This window comes from Filicampus tigris, chromosome 18 (genome assembly GCF_054856515.1).
Source record: "Filicampus tigris isolate MCC_2025a chromosome 18, RoL_Ftig_1.0, whole genome shotgun sequence".
Lineage (NCBI taxonomy): Eukaryota > Metazoa > Chordata > Actinopteri > Syngnathiformes > Syngnathidae > Filicampus > Filicampus tigris.
Window position 1 is genome coordinate 6,317,774 of NC_141234.1, and position 20,557 is coordinate 6,338,330.

Below are 20,557 nucleotides of genomic sequence, written 5' to 3' on the forward strand. Positions count from 1 at the left end.
CTCCGTCCTTCATTCTAGCCTGTTTCCTCTTTTTCAGGCCATCCCATTCTTCCATGACAATTTCACCATGATTTGGTGGTTCAGTAAAAAAAAAAAAAAGACAGAACGATATTTTATGTGAAGCCTCAAAGTCTATGATCACAAGTTTTTCCATTGTAGCACAATGGTGATGTGCGGTGCTCAATCAATTGGTGTGTCACAAAGAGACATGAACTAATTGTTATTCAGTCGCTTACGGTGGACCTCACTAACATTTGTATTATTTACAATAAATGAATTCCTTGTTTAATTATATAACTGAATAGAAAAGAAATTGTAATTATCAAAAATTGTATTAAATATTTAATCTTTTTAATTTCTTACTTATTTTTACTTATTATTTGTGATAATTATTTAATACAGTCTTTATGTATTTATTCCTACTCATTATATCACAGGCAAAGTTTTAAGTTACTCATCATTGTGAATCATCATGAGAATATAATAATTGTTATGATGCGTGCGCTTGCTACCACGGCGAAGCTCGTGTGTGTGATAGCTGGTCGGCCTTGGTATGGTTGCCATGGGAACAGCAGGGGTTGACGTCACTGCAGCAAGGTGACATCATCGCGAGATGGTGACTCATTACACTTTGCGGGTCTGCACTTCTGTTATAACAGAACAGGAGGAGGCGAAAACAGTTTTTTGATATCCACGTGTTTTAATCCATGTAACAAAAATAAGCATGTTACCTTTTTGCTTCTAATAAAACAGACAAATCGACATTTACAAATGATTCAAAAGTAAATATAAAACATTTCCTTAGCATTTCTGGTGATGTGAGTGACGCATCCTGTCATTTTCAGCTCCAAGGAAAACAAGACCATCTTTGGCACCTCAATATTGAATTTTGAACTGGAGGCTCCACACAACAAATTGCATACTTCTTTTGGGAGAAAATTGAATGTTTTTCTCTGGGGTCCAAAGTGGTCCTCATAACGACTGTGGTCCTTGTATCAGAAAAGGACTTGTTAAGGGGCCATTTTGTAGGATTATTTAACAAATCAGTGGAAATAAAAAGGGCCCAAAAAAAAATCAACAACGAATTAGTGCACATCATCTTTGTGATTTATTGCAATAGCGCACTTATTAGCATAATAGCTACAGTTTTGGTTTACTGTGCACAAAATCATTTCATTTATTGACTTAAATTACTCAATAAAAATATATAAGAGTTAGATTTGAACATCTGTTACTACTAAAATTAAGGGACATTCTATAATAATTTGGCCTGACATGCTGCTTCCATCCACTGGGCGGCACTATGACACACTACTCACATCTCTACATTCCCTTCACTGGCTTATCCACAATGTACTTTGTTGAGACAAAAACTTGTCTAAGTGAGTATTTAAAGTGTATGTTCCTCGGTGAATAAAACCACACACACGCACACACACGCAGACCCAAACATAAACACATACATGCTCACACATGCATGCGCACACACGGACACGCACACACGCACACACACACACACGGGCACACACAAATCAAGTACCAGCAGAGCACAAAAGCAGGGACAATAATCAGTGTGTTTGCACACACATACAATACACATCTATTGGTAAAACTAGACTGAGACGTCCTTTTGTAACACAAATGATGCAAATACAAAAACGTGTGTGAACGCCTGCAAAAGTCCCCAATACACACCCGCGCACCCCCACACTCACACACACACACAAACTGTAGCTGTGTCATCTTTATGAAAGTAGTTCTAAGCTACAAGTACATTTACATATTACATTTGTTTATAATCATAAATACCATTGTGTTATAATGTACATGTACATTTTATAATAATTACAGTATCGAACACAGGAGGGCTATTTATGTCAATGTGAGGAGATGGAAGAGGAGGAGCAGCAATATAATTCCCAGCACATGCAAAGGGATATTTAGAAAGTCGGACATTTGGAATGTGCCTGTGTTTATTCATCAAGTGTATTCAATGCTAACAAGGTGCTAAAAGTTGGACTCTGTCAGAACGTAATACCTGCTTATTAAACTTTTTTATTGTAATTGGATAATAAAGCTAATTACGAGCTAATGTCAATTATTTTAGCACAGTACCAAAGACACACAAAATCAAAATCTCTCATCATTATAACAAAGCCGGTGCATCTTGTTTACACAAAATGTCTTTCAGCTCGGTTAATTTAATGAAAGATTCCAGTGATTTTAACATGTGTACATAGCATCCTCGTTGCCAGTTAGCATCATAGCATAAAAACACCTACTCAAACCTGTCCCTCTCATCATCTTAATCAAAATGATACACCTTGTTTGTTTGCACAAAATTAGTCTTTGTCCTTAGCTAAGCTAAGTCGAGCTAGTGGTGATTTCAGCGTGTGTCCATAGCATACTCATGCCAGTTAGCTTAGCATCTTAATTCAGACACCTGGGAAAAATAAAACATATGGAACCTGAATAATTCGGCAAAATTAATCTTTGTGTTTATCTAAAATGAGCTAATTGAGGCTAACTACACGTGTAACAATCTCATGTCAATTAGCCTAGCAGGGTAGCAGAGAAAAGAGAAAACATACAACAAACACAAACTCCAGCCTACATAACTTCATCAACAAAATAAATCTTATATATACACAAAATTCAAGTCATTTTAAATGGTGTGGACCTATGTGTTTAGCTTTCTCTATTCGAGTTCCAGTCTGTGCTTTCACATTGACTAATAGGTGCGCACACATCACAGGGTTCTCGTTTCAACCTTTTGCTATTCCCCCCCCCCCCCCCACATTGATTTGTCTTTTTTTTTTTTTTCTTTCGAGATCAGAGCGGAGTTCAACAGTTCCTCTACCTGCTCCACAAATCAAAGCGCTTCCCCTGTGACATTTCGGGGGAGAAAGACGGAGACAAAACGAGCAAGGACAGGACGGCGGCGAGACACCGGCTCCACATTAAATCGCAGAGGAACATTTGACCTTCACAGGTAATAGCCACTGTCTGTAGTCATGCAATTATTGTCACTTCTTGTGTAGCTCTAAACGTAAACGTCATACATTTAACATCAGTCCATAATTTGTGATTGTAATGGGAACATGATAAGAAGTTCACATTTGACTTTGTAATTGCTTGTATTGAAATAATCCTTTATAGGGAACTCATTTTTCTCCTCAGACTCTGGGATGCTTCAAAACAAGTAGCGTGTAGTTATCATTTGCTGTTTATAATCGTCGTCATCAATGTAATGAACTTTTAATGAAGTTTGCTTTAAGTCCGGATGTCATGTTGTACAGTAATCCATTTAAAATGGTTCCTCCAAGTGGGAGGGGATTTGACTGATTACACCCAAACACACCAGTGACGCATTAATATGGATACACATGATCTCGCCAATGCACTGACAAATTTTAAATCCTCTTCCTATCAGTGTCATATTTCCAAATTTGAATCCCTCTTGAGCTTTTTTTTGATTGTTTTCTAAATATCCCTTGATTCATAGTGATGAAACTAACAAAACCGCCATGATTTCTCTAAACACTGGGGGGAAGAAAATTTCCTCGCAATCCTAGATTTCCTCCCTCCATCTCCTCCACTTTCCTCTCTTTACCTCCCCCTACTCCAAACAATCAGCGTCTACTTCTGCATGTCACACTGCAGCAATAAGACGATGGAGGGGTCCGACTTGGCCGCCTCCTTGAACTCCTCCAGGGAGATCTCGTCGTTGTGGTCCTTGTCCATCTTGGAGAAGATCTTGTCGACGCGTTGCTGTGGGGTCAGGCCGTCTTCGTTCATGCGCATCATGATCACCGTGCCCACCATCTTATAAATAGCCTACACAAGGGGAAAAAAAAAAACATGAATCGATATTTTATGCTGCGTATGGAAGTGAGGTCTCGAAAAACTTTAATCGTCTACCGTTTCAAATAAATAGGTGTTGCGTGTTCACATTAACAGATTGCACGCTCCGTTTGTGGGCCTGTTGTGCGTTTACTGCTAAGATTGCATCAAGTGTAAATGTGGTGGGGACCGACCTATTTTTTCGCGTTTCTGTCCGATAATTTTGGGGAAGCCAGCAATGGCTTTAAAGTCCTGTTTTTCTTTTATTTAAGTCTGAAAGAGGGCTGCACCAACTGCCACAGTGCACTGAAATGACCCAGATGCAAGATAGCAAAATCTTTGTCATAAACTATATGGCATGACTCCTTCTTGTGACTGTTTCCAAGTCAGCCCTAAGATCATTCAGAGGCTCCCAAATTGCATTGTTGAATATATTCAGTCGGTCGCAATAATGTCTGTTTCTGGAATTTCAAAAATGAACACATTCATTCTGTCCATACCTAGATCAAAAGGCTGAGTCAACAATACAACATGACCTCGTTAATACGAATAGTAGAATAATAATAGCATTCTACAATAGATGACATTTTGGTTGCAAATTCCGAGAGCCCAACATACTGTAGCTGTCCTCCGAATTGACCCACCTCAATGATCTCCAGCATCTCCACGCGGGTGATCTTGCCATCACCGTCCAGGTCATACATGTTGAAGGCCCAGTTGAGCTTCTGTTCGAAGCTGCCCCTTGAGGTGATGGACAGGGCGCAGATGAACTCCCTGAAGTCAATCGTCCCGTCGCCGTTTTTGTCGAACGTCCGGAAAGCGTGCTGAGCGAACTTGGAGGCATCGCCGTATGGGAAGAACTAAAAAACATAACAGGACATGGCATCACCGGAAGGGAAACGTTTGTTTCTGTATCGTACGATGAACCGCAACACTGAATCCAGTATATGGTCCTTTGCTCCCATTGTTCCAAACAGGTGATTATTCATGGTACCCTAACAAGCTAATAATGTCCTAGCTGAGTCCTTCATATTTATAGAAACAAACCTTTAGGCAATGTGTTTCTAATTAGCACGGTAACTCCATAACCCCTTTGACCAAACTCTGAGTTGGCCGCCATGCTGACCTTCACATAGAGCTGTTGAAACTCCTCTAGGTTGAGAATTCCAGAAGGGCAGTCCTTGAGGAAGCCTTTATACCACTGCTTGAGCTCAGCCTCGTTGAATTCTGTATTCTTGGTCAGGTCATCCAGGACCTCCGGGGCCAGCTTGCTGTTGTGTTTCCCCATGATGCCTCGCCTCTCTAGAGTCGGAGGACAGAGAGATAGAGACAGAGAATCAGATGGGGTCAACACAGGCGAGACAGCGCTTGAAGATAAACAAGAGCAGTAATGCATTGTCGTCTGTTGCTTCAGCTAGTTCAGAGCTCTAAGGATGGTGACAAACAAGAAATAGTAACTGTTTGGTTTGACCAACCCCCCCCCCCCCCCAAAAAAAAAACAATGTTGGTAAGAAGGTCAAACCACCATGTTTCACTATAGGTATGGTGTTCTTTTTGTGGAGTGAACTGTTTGAATTAGAGCCAAAAATGTCTAAATTTGCTTTCATTTGACCATAACACATTTTCCAACGTGTCAAGAAAAGCAAAATCAGAACAGCTGAACTTAAGGGTTCATCAGAGGCACTTCAAGTGCTGGTGGTGTGTGTGTGTGTGTGTGTGTGTGTGTGTGTGTGTGTGCTGACTCCCATTTAACATGAATTTCAATGTGATTGGTTCATTATGAACACAGCCACATTCCACGTACAAGTTTCCATTTGTGTTGTGCAGGTTATGAGCCAAATTAATGGTGGAAAATGTCTAATTTTATGTTATCACAAAAACCTGGCAGTTGAACAGGGATGTGTGTAGACTTGTTTTTGGTTTTTGTAATCACTGTCTGTACAATTTAACAACGCAATTGAGGAACACTCTTTCAAATCGCTGTTATAGCTAATGCCATATAATGCCATAAACATCACATTATGACTTGATTGGACTGTATAGTTTCATCAATGCACATCTATTAGACCAAACAATCATCCTTAAAAAGGACCTCAAATCCTGATAGTCCAAGTATCATGGCCCATTAACCTCCCATGGACAACTGCAGTCCCTTCATGACGCCATCCATGAGTCATAGCCCACTTCTGACAGCTTTTTCACACTTGCACACTAGGACCCAGCGTGCGGCCACAAATCCTTCCCCTCTAAAACTGCTCGTCCAGGAGCTTTGTGGCGAAAATATGACCAATGAGTCATCCGGCAAGAGAGCGAGGCAGCCAACCCTCTCCGCAAACCGCAGCAGGATTTTTGCAGGAGGAGAGCCACAAGGGTTACAAGGAGTGGAATGGAGGACAGTCCGCCTCGGCCTGTAACTTGCTTTGAAAATATCGGCGCAGTTCTCGTCAAGCCCAGGCATGAAAAGAAGAAAACCTTCTACACGTGCTGACAATTTACATGTTTGTTCATAGAATTCAAATACTTTGCGGCCACCAACTGCGACGGATGAGATTCTTCCCTCGGTTAGGGAGCAAAGGCGGCTCATAATAGAGTTTCCTCTGCGTGACGTCGAGACGCTCCATTAGCCGGGCGAGGCGAAAGCCGTCAAGAAGCAATCCCATTTGAGGGAATCAAAATAAACACCGCTCGTGACGGCGCGGCGGGCGGAACCGTCAAGTTCATGCAAATTATTCCCTGGAAGGCTTCACGTCCTTGCCGGAATGTTAAAGAGCTAGAAATGGTTTGTGTTTGGCCATGGGAGAGAACAACTCAACGCAAACAAGCAGCTTAATAACAATCAGTCGCACTTTGCAGCCAGTCATTCATTTAATTGATTACTTCTTCATTCAAAGGTAGACATGAGTAGCCGCGGTGCTTCACAGTGAATCAAAACCCAAGAAACCCTTCGCGTTATGTGCTATGACGTCCAAGACATTGAATTACAATATATGAAAAGCAAAAACACGTGGCTTAGTCTGCCAACTTGCTCGCATGCCATCGAAAGGGGCTGAGTTGATGTGGCAACAGGCTGCCACTGTGCACGGTGACGTCATTGATTATTAGGCTCAAAACGCGTCAGAAACGCACGCGCGCATCCTGGCGCTTTTCTCTTTTGGAGCAGTCAAAATGTAAACATGATGGAGGACGACACACACACATTCATCCAGGCACAATCATGGTTTCCTCGCATGGGCCACTTCATTAGGCACCCCTGATTTGTGCTTTTGTATTGTCATAAGGCAGTGGTGAGAAGCAGCACAATTTGTACTGAATTAGATTTTTCGTCACTAACCATTGGTCCGTTATTGTCGGACGCCCGTTTTTCTGATGTTTTTGTGGGAGACCGACTGACGACCGACTGACGGAATGACGGACTGATGATACCAATTCAGTTAATCCCAAAAAAATGACAGACTGACAAATGGCGGACGGGTGCCCTGGCTGCTGACGGATGACGAATGATGGATCGGCAAAATCGTCAGATCGGCCAGCCCCACATTGATCAGAATGACGCGGGATTAAGAGGTGAATGCACAGAGATGACTCAATGCGGATTCCCAGCTCAGAGGGAGAAGACCATTGCGGGGGAGAGACAGCTTGTGAACAGATGACAAAGATAGACGGCAGGCGAGCAGGCAGACAGGAGGCATCCGGCGGTAATTTATAGAAGCGGGCATTGGACAAGACAGACAGTTGTCAGGCTGATAGTAAACACAAATCAGAGCTGCTGACGTGCGGGACACCGACCGGGTGTCGTCTCACGGCAGAGTTAACTTCTGACGAATGTCATGTCAAACTCTCGTTAGAGTGATGAGACAATTGGTGCATCGCTGAATATTTATTTCAATTGTTGAATGCACCATTCATTGTGCCAGGCTTCCTGGTTTATGTGTGCTTAGGAAAGCCACGTTTGCGATTCTGCTACTCATGAACTCAGCTATTCGTGGATTCCTTTTAAACCATCCTCCGTTATTCACTTTGCAATTCCAAACCTCTTTTAGGGTGTACATCAATTATTTTCTCTTTTCGCTATTCGCAGCAGAGAATAGCGAAACTGGATGTAATGCGAAAAGCTTGGACATAGCTTCTTTGGACATCAACAGAACCTCTCTTGGTAGCTGCTGACTTTTGCCTCTGTTCAAGGCACAGTAAAGCAACAATCAATTCCACACAACTGTTCACATCATTGATTGTTACGCCCATCCCTCGTCTTAACTTGATGGCATTCTGGTGACTTACCAAATTGTGCGGCCTGGTGGGGGCTCGACATACATGGAAAAATAAACATATTTTTACATACATAGTAGCAGCGAATGATGTTAGAAGGCAGCGTGCCTACGCTCTCATTATTATGACAATCAGGCTCCAACTAAAAGCTGAAAGCCGAGAGCGGGTAGAAAAATGTCTCGCTGTGACTGAAAATGAGCTGGTAGAAACTGTAATTGAGTTGGAAAGTGTATGTATATATATATATATATATATATATATATATATATATATATATATATATATATATATATATATATATATATATATATATATATATATATATATATATATATATATATATATATATATATATATATATATATACATTGTATATATATATATATATATATATGACAGACTATATATATACATTGTATATATGTGTGTGTATATGTGTGTATATATAATGTGTATATATGTTTGTTGTATATATATATATATATATGTGTGTATATATGTACATATTTTATATACTGTGTGTGTTTGGCAATAACCTTTGTACAAGTGGAAAAAGTACAATGGACTGACAGAGGAACAATCAATGGGATACCAGTCAAATACAGATCAGCTACAATTGTGTCAGCGTGCATGTGCGCGCGTGTGTGCGCGTATGTGCATGCCCGTATATGCATGTGTGCCCGTGCATGTGTGTGTATGTTTGTGTGATAAAGTCGTCTCTAAGTGAATGGATGGTCTTGGGGGCAGCTCAGCGGCGTGTTGCCTTGACAACACATTGTTGCCGCCAAAAAGCAATAGAGCAAGAAATGATGGATTAGCCAATCGAGACAGGCCCTTTCCCAACTGGGCCTGCTCCAGTTGACTTCCCTCCCGTCTAGCTTTTTCTCTTTTTTTTTTTTTTTTAATCAATGGTTGCAATCACCGACACTTCATTCTACACATAATGCCTCGGTTTGATAGCTATTTGAAGAACAATGCCAACGGCAGACCACTGAACTGCATGTCTGCTTTTTCTAATCAAATCCACAGATTCTCGACTTGACTATGACACCAACCAGTGTAACTAAATGAACAACATGCCACATACACTGCGGCAGTCCATATTGCTTCTGCGCTGATTAGCGCCGTGTTTATTGACGTAACCCGACAATCACAGCGGCTAGGATCATGCTGGTGTCACTGCGCGCCTCAGTACTTGACGGGAAAACAACAACGGGGAATACGCTTGATCCAATCAATGCGCTGGCACGTACATGAAAACAAGACAAGGGATTTGTTATGCTGGTCGCCCGTGTTGATTGTAAAGTGGTTGTTGATGTCAATTGTGACCGCGTCGCTGAACCATTATTGGCTGTAAAAGTCTTAATTATCTGTAAAAATGACATTTAATCATTCAATTTGCCTTGAAATGCCACCGCTACTCTATAACAAACAGCCTATGTACTCATGTTGTTTTTGTAAGAAATGGATGACTTAATAATCAATGTTGCATTTTGTGATTGAAATTTTGGACACCAACAGTAATTATTGGTTTGAACCCACTGATGGCCACTATTAAATTACAACAATCCAAAACTGTCTTGGAAAGGTGAGACAAAAAGGCAACATTTTCCTCATATTCAAGTTCAATAAAAAAAAAAAAGATAAGTAGCTCCAGTCTAGTGACTGTTATAGCTCCAGTTTATTGACTTTTTTTTCCTGACAAATTTCCAACCAAATTTTCAAGAGGCTTGGTTTGAAAGCAGCCAACCTTCATCGCTCCGCATTCCATCAGCGTTGCCCGGCCACTCATCCGTGGCCTCGTATGCTTTGACACAAGAGCGCATGAACGCACCCCGTATTCCGGCATCCGTCTTCCTGTGCCTTAAAGCATGTGACACGAGACAAGCTTGTGTTGCCACGTATGCACCTCACACATCAAACACTCGCACAGCCAGTCATTTTTGAGAAAGAAATGTTGAACATCAGTCACCGCGCATAAGCCAGATCTAGAAAAATGCAGGACAGCTGCCACGTCGTAGCATCATTTTGTCGTAATGGGGGGAAAAAAATCCACATATACAAGAAATAGTGGAAAGCAGCTGCTCTGAACAAATACATCCCACCTATGGAATATGAATCAATTTCTTTCCAGAGCAAAGCTGTCGTCAACGTGCCTTTCCATTGCTTGTTGTTACCAACAGTAAGTTCCTGGTGTCATCGCTTTAGCAAATCACCTGCAGCTAGCCGCGTGCGGGCCACACACCTGCATCCATATGCACGCGCTGCTGCGCATTAGGATGCACATTGCCGATGGTGGCGGCGAGTCGAGGGAATGAAGTGAAAATGTCAGAAAATGACAGCTGGCGGAGGCAAAACGGTAGATTTACGATACACTTTTGCGGTGCAGTGGTTTCAGTTCATATTGTCGACACAAAAAAAAAACAAGATAGCCTAATTCCCCATGTGAAACGCCTTCTGTATTCATGCATCAGAAGTCAGACCGTGACAGTGAAATAAACACCATACCTCGACTCAATTACTTATTTATTCCACTTCAGTCATAAAAATAATAACCTTTACTATGACTATCTGACACCCCCAATCGTGACAACCATGACCACACCACACACGGCATCTGTAAAGCTATCGTATCCAGTGGCTTTTAAAAAATAAAAAGCTGTAGCAAATGTGCGCATCAGGATGCAGAGTGGCGATGCTTGTCTATATTTAAACTGTTCAAAATGTTCAACCAAACCTCCTACTGTGATAAACGTCTGCTAGCAATACAAATACAATGCAAAAGGCTATCGATGGGTTAACGGAAATTAGCGTCTAGATTCAACTTAAAATAACTACTATTTAATCACACAGACAAATAATTCATAAAAACTACTCACAGGCGTATAAACTCTCTTCTCTGTGGGAATGACGACTATTACTGGAGTTTAGTTGAGGACCTTCTCTGTCTTTTATTCTTGCTCTTTAAATACGCTATATCTGTTCCAGTAGACCTCATTGTTGCCCGGCATGGAGCCACGGCATTAAAAATGTGCAATAAACCTCAATGGTTCACTGTATACTACAATTCTAAATGCCTCTATAGTTTCTGACTAATTGTGGTATACACAGCCACGCAAGTATACACAAGTCCGAGACTGCACCCTGAGTTTGTGACGCCACCCAACAAATGAAAGAGTTCATCCTAACGTATATCGACTTCATCGGAGAACGTAATGCGCACTCAGTGGCTATGATGCAATTAGCCTGAACTAATCACCCGATTGATGAGCAGCATACGTGCAGACCTAGTTAAGACACATGTCGATGATGCACATCAGCCTGAAGGCCACCAGTGATCGTATGCGCTCGCATGCTTCCACACAAACGTCGCAATCTGCACTAGCGCGCCGGATATTCTCACTCATTTCAGACCTGTGTCGCTTTCCTGCGGACATATAACAAGCAGGTGTCCTTATGCATAGGGAGCATGAAGGGCACACTGTCATCCATGGCTGCGTGTTCCGATCAATGCAGAGGCACAACCAGTGCGCATCGTAGCCACCATTGCGCCCCGGTAATCCCGCATTGCATGAATCTTGCACCCCGAAGTGTCCTTGAGCTATCACATACTTCCATCTGTTTGTGTAGTCAGCTTTGTGAATTATTTTGCAGTGCTGGATGTGTGGAACCGCCTAGCAGACAGAGCAAAGGGATCACTTCCCCCAGAGAGCATCACCTTGAATAACAAAACAGCATCCAATGACTTGAACCCCCACTTCTTCGTAGTAATACTAGATGGATATTTGCCAATCAAAATGCCATCTACTCACCTGCTAAAGATATGGGGGGGGGGGAAAATATGCTCCTCGTGCGTGTGACAGAAGTGTGTCCCCCTGTTCTCCGCGTAGCCTTTGGGTCCCAAACACTTGCTTCCTGGTGTAAAAGTGAGCTTTCGCCGGTGAACTCACCTCTCTGAGTGAGGAAGATGATGAATGAACCACTGCCGTCTCCCTTGCCAACACAGTCGCATCAAGGCCCCCCTCCCTCACGCCCCCATTGGCTGGGGCGCTCCAGGGAGGCGGTGCTCTTTTGTCCGGATGGCTGTGGCTGCCTGTCAATCACAGCCCAGGTCAAGAGTGAAGATTGGGAGGGGGATTCATCATACTTCAAGGATTGATTTGTCTCTCTGTTTACACACTTAAAAAAGAGGCCTGTCAATAATGATACGTAGTTAGTGAATATTTAACTACATGGAAATTACGTAATAATTAGTAGCATTAGAATTAAATTCCCTTCACAATAGATTAGCACACTCTACTGCGTTGGAGATTTCCTTTAACACAGTCTATTATTACTGTATTACCGGGTTTTTTTTTCATCTATTTAATGCTCCCACATTATTAGGAAGGATGACAAATTTTTGTCCTCATCAACATCATCATGATCATCATCCATTATACTTTGTAATAATAAAACATTAATATATCTATTGCATGTTGATACAAAAATAACCATTTGTTTAAACCGCACATATAAATTCAAGCATCTTTATTTGATGAAACAAATTAATAATTTGTATAAAATGTATAATATAAAACAATTTGTAAAATATGTAATGATATACAACAATTTGTAAAATATATATAATATAATATATATTTATATATAACATATTTTTTTTAAATCAATATAAAGGAAAATATGAACAAATAATTTGAATTCTTGCATGTTTAAAGTGCACAATACATCAATTTCAATATGTAAAAATGTAAAAAAAGTTTTTAAAAGTATATATACGTACTGCATATAAATTCTATACATATATAGACAAATTAATAAATCAGCAGACCTCATAGGGTTCAATCGATCGCTCAAGGTCAGCCAAGGCGTATCCACAGGAGTGTCCGCGTCCATCACCTTTCGAGCACCGCTGCGGTCCACACGGCGCGTAATCTTTGTTGTTCGTCCTTCGCTCCAAGGTGAGCATTACTCACTTTGACTGAGGTGCAGATAATCAGATAAAATCACCAGCGTGACGCTTGTGCTGGACCACTTTGGCTCCAATTTGCACTTGCAATGCAATGTAGTGCAAAGATGAGGGGATTGTGTGGGGGAATTGGGCTGTTGACGTGTATGTGTATGTGTATATGTATGTATATATATATTTATATATATACTCATGTGGTCTTTGAGAGCACCATGTTAGTGACCCCTTGACCTTGACAGAAGTAGCATGTCACGCGGATCACATTCCTTCCATTTCCAAGTGTGACTGCAACAACTTTCCATATTCTAGCGAACACAATCCTTCACTGAGTTCAGCATCCCGTCCAAACTTCTAGTTGAAATATGGATGATTGAAACACCATCACTGAACTGCTCCTGTCTAATTGAACCATGCTTAATTGAAAATGGCATGAATATACCATGAATCCCTCTTTCCCGTGTTTTTTCCCCCTCCTTTGAATATTCCTGACTGCGTGTGTCTGTGTAGCCATCAGCAACACTGGGTTGCCATGGGAGATGGGCCATCCAGTCCACCATTATGCACTCACCCTTCTCGCTCATCATGCCCTCACTTGCAAGCCTCCTATTTGCGTGTGCTCTACTTTACTTTCTTTTTTCAACTTCTACTAGAAGACAGCAGAGTAGACGCAGACAAACAATGGGGGCCAAATTTTTTTCCCCCTCCCCATAGTCAAGGCTCAGACTCCTTTCAAAAAACTCTTTTTGCACATAAGGCGTTCTTTGTTTCAGCATGAACATGCAATGTTTTGATCCCGACAATGATGAGAATAGCAAGTCGGATGTATGATATTATTAATATTGTGTGATGCAATCATAATTACACGTGCTAATTACATGTGTTAATGTGACATTTAGTGCCTGGATGAGGAGGAACCTGTGGCCCGATAATGAAATTCAAACCACTGTTCGTGCCCTGATGTGTGTCTGACAGTGTGTGCGCGTTTATGTAATTAAGTGTCATGGAGCCCATGAACTGTCTAATTGACCTTTTTTGTTCTGCACCTCTTCCCATTGTGGCCCTTCTCCTCTTTGCTCCCTTTTTCCGTTTTCTGACCCTGTGACGATCCTGCTCGCCTTCACTCTCTGAGCTTTTATTCTCTATAAAAATGTGACTCACTCTACATAATCGTCCCTTGAGATGAAAAGACTTTTATTTTGTAGTATTTATGACTTGACAGGATTCACATTTAAAGTGGTAGTCAACCCAAACATATTTTTTTCAACAATATGTTCCCAGCAGGCCCACTTGTTGAAACACGGCACTCTGATTAATTTTGCGTTTGTGGAATATAAGTTAAGAAGCAAATGCATTTTTTTTTAGCCATCTCTGGGGGGCGGCCATTTTGTCTTCTGTCGACTAAAGATGACATCACAACTGCTCACAACGACCAATCACGGCTGACCTGTTTTTGGAATCTGAGCCATGATTGGTCGTTGTGAGCAGTTGTGATGTCATTTTCAGTCGACAGAAGACAAAATGGCCGCCCCCAGAGAGAAACACAATATTTATAAGAATGCCCTGTTTCAACTAGTGGGCTTGCATAGAACATATTCTTGAAAAAAATATGTTTGCGTTGACTTCCTCTTTAAGGTGGCTTTCTTTCTACAGATATAGATAAATAACAATATTCATTTCTAATGGTGGCTTAAGTCCACACATCATAGCCCGAAAAAGTCCAACCGGGCTTCCTTTCTTACAAGCTAACGAACTCTTAGCTGGCCATAGATGAAGTTGGCAGATGTTAATGAGCCTGTCTGTAAGCAGAGCAATGGATGAAGAACCTTGGGCAATGAGCCACTTAATCATGATAGTGAGGGGAAGGCGGAGATTAGGCAACCATGACGATCACCTCCAATCAGACATTCATTCCGCTCCTGTGACTCCATATAGAAAAAGACGAAGGAGGGAGGAGAGAGCAGTCTGACAACTCCTTAATTAGCCACATTAATGGGAGAAGAAGAAGATGGAATGAGGGAGGAGAAGAAACAAAAAGATCTTCAATACCTCTAATGTATCTGCAAGGCTTCAGTGCGCACCATGCACGCACTTATTTTGACACCTTTACCTGTAACTCACTTTCAGATTATTAAATCAGCGACTTATTTTAATGTCATAATATTTTCACAATAAATGCCCAGGGGCGTTTATTTGCTTAAATCCAGATGGGGTGTGGGAGATTTGCATAAACACACGTTTAAAATGGTTTAAAACAATTTATGTTGGATAATAACAAATCCCTCCTTTTTTTTTTCCAGCACATCACATATTATGGAAAGTGCAGCAAAATAGAAGACAATTGTAACTGCTTTGGCAAAATGATGTCTTATCTGTCACATTTTACAAATGTCTTTACAGGACAGGAATAAAATACAAAGTCGTATAGAGTAGTAGATTGGGAGGGGGGGGGGGGGAAAGAGGATGCAGCTAAAATTAATCAATATAATACAAGAATCATTGAATTGTTTTTATAGAACTTGGGGCTTGTCATATTCTTGAAAACAGGACTCTGCGTTGAATGAAAACAAATTCACACAGACACTCGCACACTGGATCTCTCTCAGACACCCACACACACACACTCATACACGCGCACGCAGACACACACACTATCTTTTCATCTATTTCCAGAATGCCTCTGACCTGCACACACAACAGGCCCTCTGACAGTCCAAACACACACAGTACAGTGCATACTTGTCACAGGAGAGTACGGTCATAGCTGCAAGTGAGGCTGACCCAGTTTCCATGGTGACCAAATAATGGGTCGGTTGCCGGGCGCTGATCCCCAGGTCACACCCATTTTTTCCCCCAGATGTAGAAGGAGACAGAGGGAGGCACACAAACTGTAAGAAAGTGGGAGTTATGAGTCAGTGACAGGAAGAGTAAATGATGCTATTGAACGTACAAATAGCCAGATTCATTGGAAGACAAATCAAATTTGGTAACTTGAGGGGGTGTGAAATGTAATTGACCCTCTACAGCGGACAGTCAAATTTACATCCATCTATTAGAAAAAAAAACATTAATCGTAAAATGGGTCACTAAACAGTCACTTTTCAGGAGACCCCAAAAAGTTTGTTCAACCATGAGCATTGCATCGTGAAAGAGAGCAAGCCATTTTCAACACTTTAGATGGGTCAATGTGTCAAAGTAACACCCACCCAAGTGTGTGGACTGACTAGAGTATAGATTTTTGAAAAAATATGAAATTCACCAAAAAGTGACTTGTGAGGTTTTGGCCCGCTGCCAGCCATTAGCGGGTTAAAACTAGGACTGCAGCTAAAAAAGTTGAAAAATCGATTATTGTAACGATAATCCCATCGCTCAATCGGGTATTCAGATAAATGTTGATTTTGCTTTATTAAAGTACAAAATGTGAGGTGCAGGTTTTATTTTTGTCCACTTGTCACCATCCTCACGTTTCACACCATACTTGTGACTTTGAATGTGTGTGGCTTTAAAGGTGAGCCCTGGCCTGGTGAGTGACGTGGGGGTCAGCCAATGGGAGTGGAAAGTTACTTTTTGTAATTGAATTGGTCAAGTTATTAACTCAAGCAATCAACTCAATGCTATTTGGTTGCATCTTGATTATACAATCAAATATGTATCAATAGTAGGCCTATTTTTTAGGGTGAAGTAGGCATCTAGTATTATTCATCTAAACGTCTGTTAAGACCTGAAATGGCCTGTGTGCCAACAGAAAGTTTCTATTCGCGTCGAAGGAAATATATGAGAGGTGACAGAAGGTGATGTATGCTCTCACGGCCCTGAAATAACTGCAAGGCTAAATTTAGACGCAGGTTGCCAGCAGCACAATGGAATAAAATAGAATGTATGAATGAGAGTCTGGCATTTCTGGGCGAATTTACGGTGACAATGATAACAGATGGCCGGCCGGGCGTGCGTGTGTGTAGGGGTGCGTGTGCGTGTGTGTGTTCTGAGAGTGAGAGAGAATGAAAAGTAACGGGGATTTTCACTTCAAAGTGTAAAGCGCCACAAAAGATTAAAGCACACCAGGTATCAAACAGCCTCAGGTGGTCAGAAGCACTCAGGAGCCTCCCTAATCCCCCATATGCATGCAAGTGTGTGTGTGTTGCCTGGATACTATGGATGGATAGGATACTAGTCAATTCTAGATGCACAGATAGAATACCAGATGGATAGATACTAGTCAATACTAGACGGAGAGATAGATACTTGTTGATACTTGGATAGATGGAGACTATGGGATAATAGATGGAGCGATGGATACTAGTCAAGACTAGATGGATGGATAGTAATTGATACTAGATGGATGGATAGTCGATACTAGATGGATAGATAGTAGTCGATACCAGCTAGATCAGGGGTGTCCAACTCCTTTTTCGAGGGCCGCTGTCCAGCATGTTTTAGATTTCTCCCTCCTCCTGATTCAAATGATCAGCTCTTCAGTAGCATTATAACAATCCTGACCATTTGAATCAGGTGCGTTGTTGGAGGAGACATCTAAAACATGCTGGATAGGGGCCCGCGGGGACTGGAGTGGGACACTCTGATAGATATCGATTGAGTCGATACTTGATAGATTTGAAAAAAATCATTAACACTGTTTTTTTTTTTTTTTTAAGTCTGATTCAGTTTCTTTTTGGTTGGACTTTTATTTTTACTCACAAACTAAGCATAGTGATGGATATGTGGTACAAACATCGTAAGGGTCTGCATCGGCTAGGAATGAGAACAGAAAGGAAGAAACTTGAAACAATTAGCATTTATATTGTACTTCACCTGCTAAGTGAAGAGTGCCAAAGTATCATTACAGAGAGAGTAAATGAGGACAACACACACACACACAGACATGCGCAATTGCACAGCCACATCAATTTACCCTCTGAAGTGCTCCCCCAATCCGGAGTGAAGAGTGACATGTCCATCCCAGTGGAGGGCACCCGGTGAGGGCCACAGGGTTGAAGCTCTCAGCCTCTCCTCCAAACACGCCCACTCGCCACTTCACACTGTTGTGTACTGCTGCCGTTGTCTTGTAATGATGCGAGTGTCTCTTAGCCACTCAATCCCATAATGGTTGGAACAAAAATATGCCAAAATAAAACAACAACAACAAAAAAACTGAAGGGATTAGTCCGCAGTTGTGGTTTCCATAGCGACAGACCCGGCCAGCAGCGTCCTGGCAGCTGTGATAATGGGGGTTTTAGTTTCGTATCCGAACGACACACAAACAACCATATAGTGTTTGGATAAATACTGACATCTGCAGCTACGATGCTGAAACTGCACCTACCATAACTTTACTGGAATGCACTCACATGTGCACTTATAGCTCTTTAATGAACGCAACAAAACAAATGTAAAATGAGAACGCTTGCAAGGAGCAGACTCTCACTGAAATAACCCGCCTGACTCCAGCTCCTGATGTCACTCACGAGGCCACGCTCCGAAACAGCGCGGCAAAAGATAACGGATGGGGAATCAGCACCATGGCCAGCGACAAGCAAATTGACCTGCAATGAGTTGGTTGCACCACTAGTAGGAGCCAAATGCGCTAGTTCTGAAAAAAAAGAGACCGTACGAAATACAGTATTTAAATGCATATTTATTGATAAATTTTGGCAGTTTGGTAAAACGTCATGAAAGCATGTCACTTCCCCTCCAAAAAAATAAATATATATATATAATATACAGTACATATAAAACATAACTTGCATAGACTTCTTTTGTAGTATTTCCTCATCTCTATACATTATTTTTTTAAACTGTTTTATTCTTGATGCAGGAAAGAGTTGCTTTCTCGATGAATTAGAAAATGGTAGAACATTTCATTTCAGTAGCCCCATTCAAAAGGTGAAACTCAACCAAATTCATGAGACACATGGGAAAATACTTCTTAGAAGGCCAAATTACTGCCCATTTTCTATATCAAGAATCATTTTATGTAATCTAATTTATTGAGGTACCTGTATAATACTCAAAATTATGCATGCATAAAATGTGTAGTGAATCTAACTACGAGTGATACTTTTTGATGTGAACTACTGATCTTTTTTTTGTTTCTTTTTTCCAATTTACTGTTTCACGTGCATACATAGTTATTGCTATTTGTATTACTACTAAACTTCTTTTCATTACATTTTGTGACAGTGTGGTTGTTCTGCTATTGTTCACTGTTAATAGAACCATATAAAGGCATTTTTAAATGTACCAGTTAAAAGATTCAGCATCATACCAATATACAGAAATACTGGGTGCAACTCTTGCCAAAAATATATTTTAAGTGCTTCATAGAGGTAGTGAAGGTGTGCATTATTGCTTAGTATTTAATACTTAATTAGCTGAATTCATAGAAGTGTTCTCTGTGATGTGGAATCTATTGAGGATGAAAGTCAGCCACTTCGGAAACAGGTTGTTCGTCCATGCCAGCTTGTGTCATGAGCTCCGTCACGTTCTCCTCCAGACAGCTGATTCGTGTTCCCATCTCATCTAGTGCCACAGTCAAGAATTCTAAGATTTCCGATTACCTCAAACGCCACTACTTGGATGCTTCAGTTTAAACGTCTACTAGCACCACCCAGTGGACACACAGTGTAAGTGCATATACGGGGGTCCTCAGTTTACAAGTGTCCTGACATGCAACTTTTCGAGTTTACGAACACACTGTAGAAATCTGTCGAGGACCCCTGCAATGACAAAAAAAAAGTTGACTCTTGCAATTTAGGATATTTTGTTCTTCCAAATGTTGGGCGATGGCCTGGAATCTTCGCCGTAGTCGCTGCATTGTTTCGTCCATCTGAAGGAAACAATGAAAATGCAATATGTGGCCAATCTAACTACAAAAACGATACATTAGAACTTACCGCCTGTGTCATCTCTTTGGCTGCTTTGCAGTCAGGTTTTGACATCCTTTAGCAGACGTTTCGTTCACCACTCTGCGTGTAGTATACCTACACCGATCGACCTTATTATTTCATGTAAATGAAGGAGAATGCGCCTCCATCACTAGCGTTAGCGGCGAGCACTCGGCAACTTTGATTCAACTTTAGCTAGCGTTCTTAAACACGAAGACACTATTTCCGCCTTCTGCAGTCACCACTTCAAAATAAAATATTTTTAAAATGTTTTTTTCCATGAAGCATTGCATGTTGCTATTGTTAAATTTGCAATAGTCTTCAATATTCGCCATTCAGGTATTCCCTTAATCTAATATACTAGTTTTTGTTGATGTGGGAATAAATGCCACATGTACCCCAAACGTATTTGTTTTAGGATGACTTGTCTTTAATTGTGAAGGTATGTGTAAAGTATTTCTGGTGAGATGTAATTTTTTCGTTTGTACACTTTCCAGTCATGAGTCATTGTTCCATTCATGTTTGCACAAGGAGGCGGATTTTTAACTCTTTACCTGTATACATATATTTCACCACAACTATAAATTTTTACGTTTTAATT

The 20,557-nt window shown here is 41.1% G+C and overlaps 2 protein-coding genes across 3 annotated transcripts; both read right to left on the reverse strand.

The window, feature by feature from the left end:
* Nucleotides 1-1,729: 1,729 nt before the first annotated feature.
* Nucleotides 1,730-12,090, reverse strand: LOC147132199 (hippocalcin-like protein 4). Of its 2 annotated transcripts, none has more exons than XM_086015352.1 (4): nucleotides 11,922-12,090; nucleotides 4,970-5,145; nucleotides 4,488-4,703; nucleotides 1,730-3,837 (listed from the first exon to the last, which is right to left on the reverse strand). In XM_086015352.1, the coding sequence occupies exons 2-4, from the start codon at nucleotides 5,129-5,131 to the stop codon at nucleotides 3,640-3,642; spliced, it is 576 nt and encodes a 191-aa protein (XP_085871478.1). In that variant the 5' UTR covers nucleotides 5,132-5,145; nucleotides 11,922-12,090; the 3' UTR covers nucleotides 1,730-3,639. The 2 variants fall into 2 exon arrangements, with proteins under 2 accessions (XP_085871478.1, XP_085871479.1); XM_086015353.1 differs by lacking the exon at nucleotides 11,922-12,090 and adding an exon at nucleotides 10,989-11,231.
* A 6,597-nt stretch (nucleotides 12,091-18,687) lies between these two features.
* Nucleotides 18,688-20,164, reverse strand: hsbp1l1 (heat shock factor binding protein 1 like 1). Its single transcript, XM_086014772.1, has 3 exons — nucleotides 19,966-20,164; nucleotides 19,832-19,898; nucleotides 18,688-19,594 (listed from the first exon to the last, which is right to left on the reverse strand). Exons 1-3 carry the CDS (start codon nucleotides 20,008-20,010, stop codon nucleotides 19,479-19,481), a joined length of 228 nt encoding a protein of 75 aa, XP_085870898.1. The 5' UTR covers nucleotides 20,011-20,164; the 3' UTR covers nucleotides 18,688-19,478.
* Between the last annotated feature and the right edge of the window lie 393 nt (nucleotides 20,165-20,557).

What these genes read in the sequence shown, in the direction of transcription:
- hsbp1l1 (XM_086014772.1), bottom strand. Translation starts at nt 20,010, where the DNA reads ATGTCAAAACCTGACTGCAAAGCAGCCAAAGAGATGACACAGGCG. An exon ending in CCAAAGAGATGACACAGGCG is followed by an intron (nt 19,899 to 19,965) that starts GTAAGTTCTAAT and finishes TGTTTCCTTCAG; the next exon opens with ATGGACGAAACAATGCAGCG. An exon ending in CCAACATTTGGAAGAACAAA is followed by an intron (nt 19,595 to 19,831) that starts ATATCCTAAATT and finishes TGACTGTGGCAC; the next exon opens with TAGATGAGATGGGAACACGA.
- LOC147132199 (XM_086015352.1), bottom strand. Translation starts at nt 5,131, where the DNA reads ATGGGGAAACACAACAGCAAGCTGGCCCCGGAGGTCCTGGATGACCTG. An exon ending in TTCAACAGCTCTATGTGAAG is followed by an intron (nt 4,704 to 4,969) that starts GTCAGCATGGCG and finishes TATGTTTTTTAG; the next exon opens with TTCTTCCCATACGGCGATGC. An exon ending in AGATGCTGGAGATCATTGAG is followed by an intron (nt 3,838 to 4,487) that starts GTGGGTCAATTC and finishes CCCCTTGTGTAG; the next exon opens with GCTATTTATAAGATGGTGGG.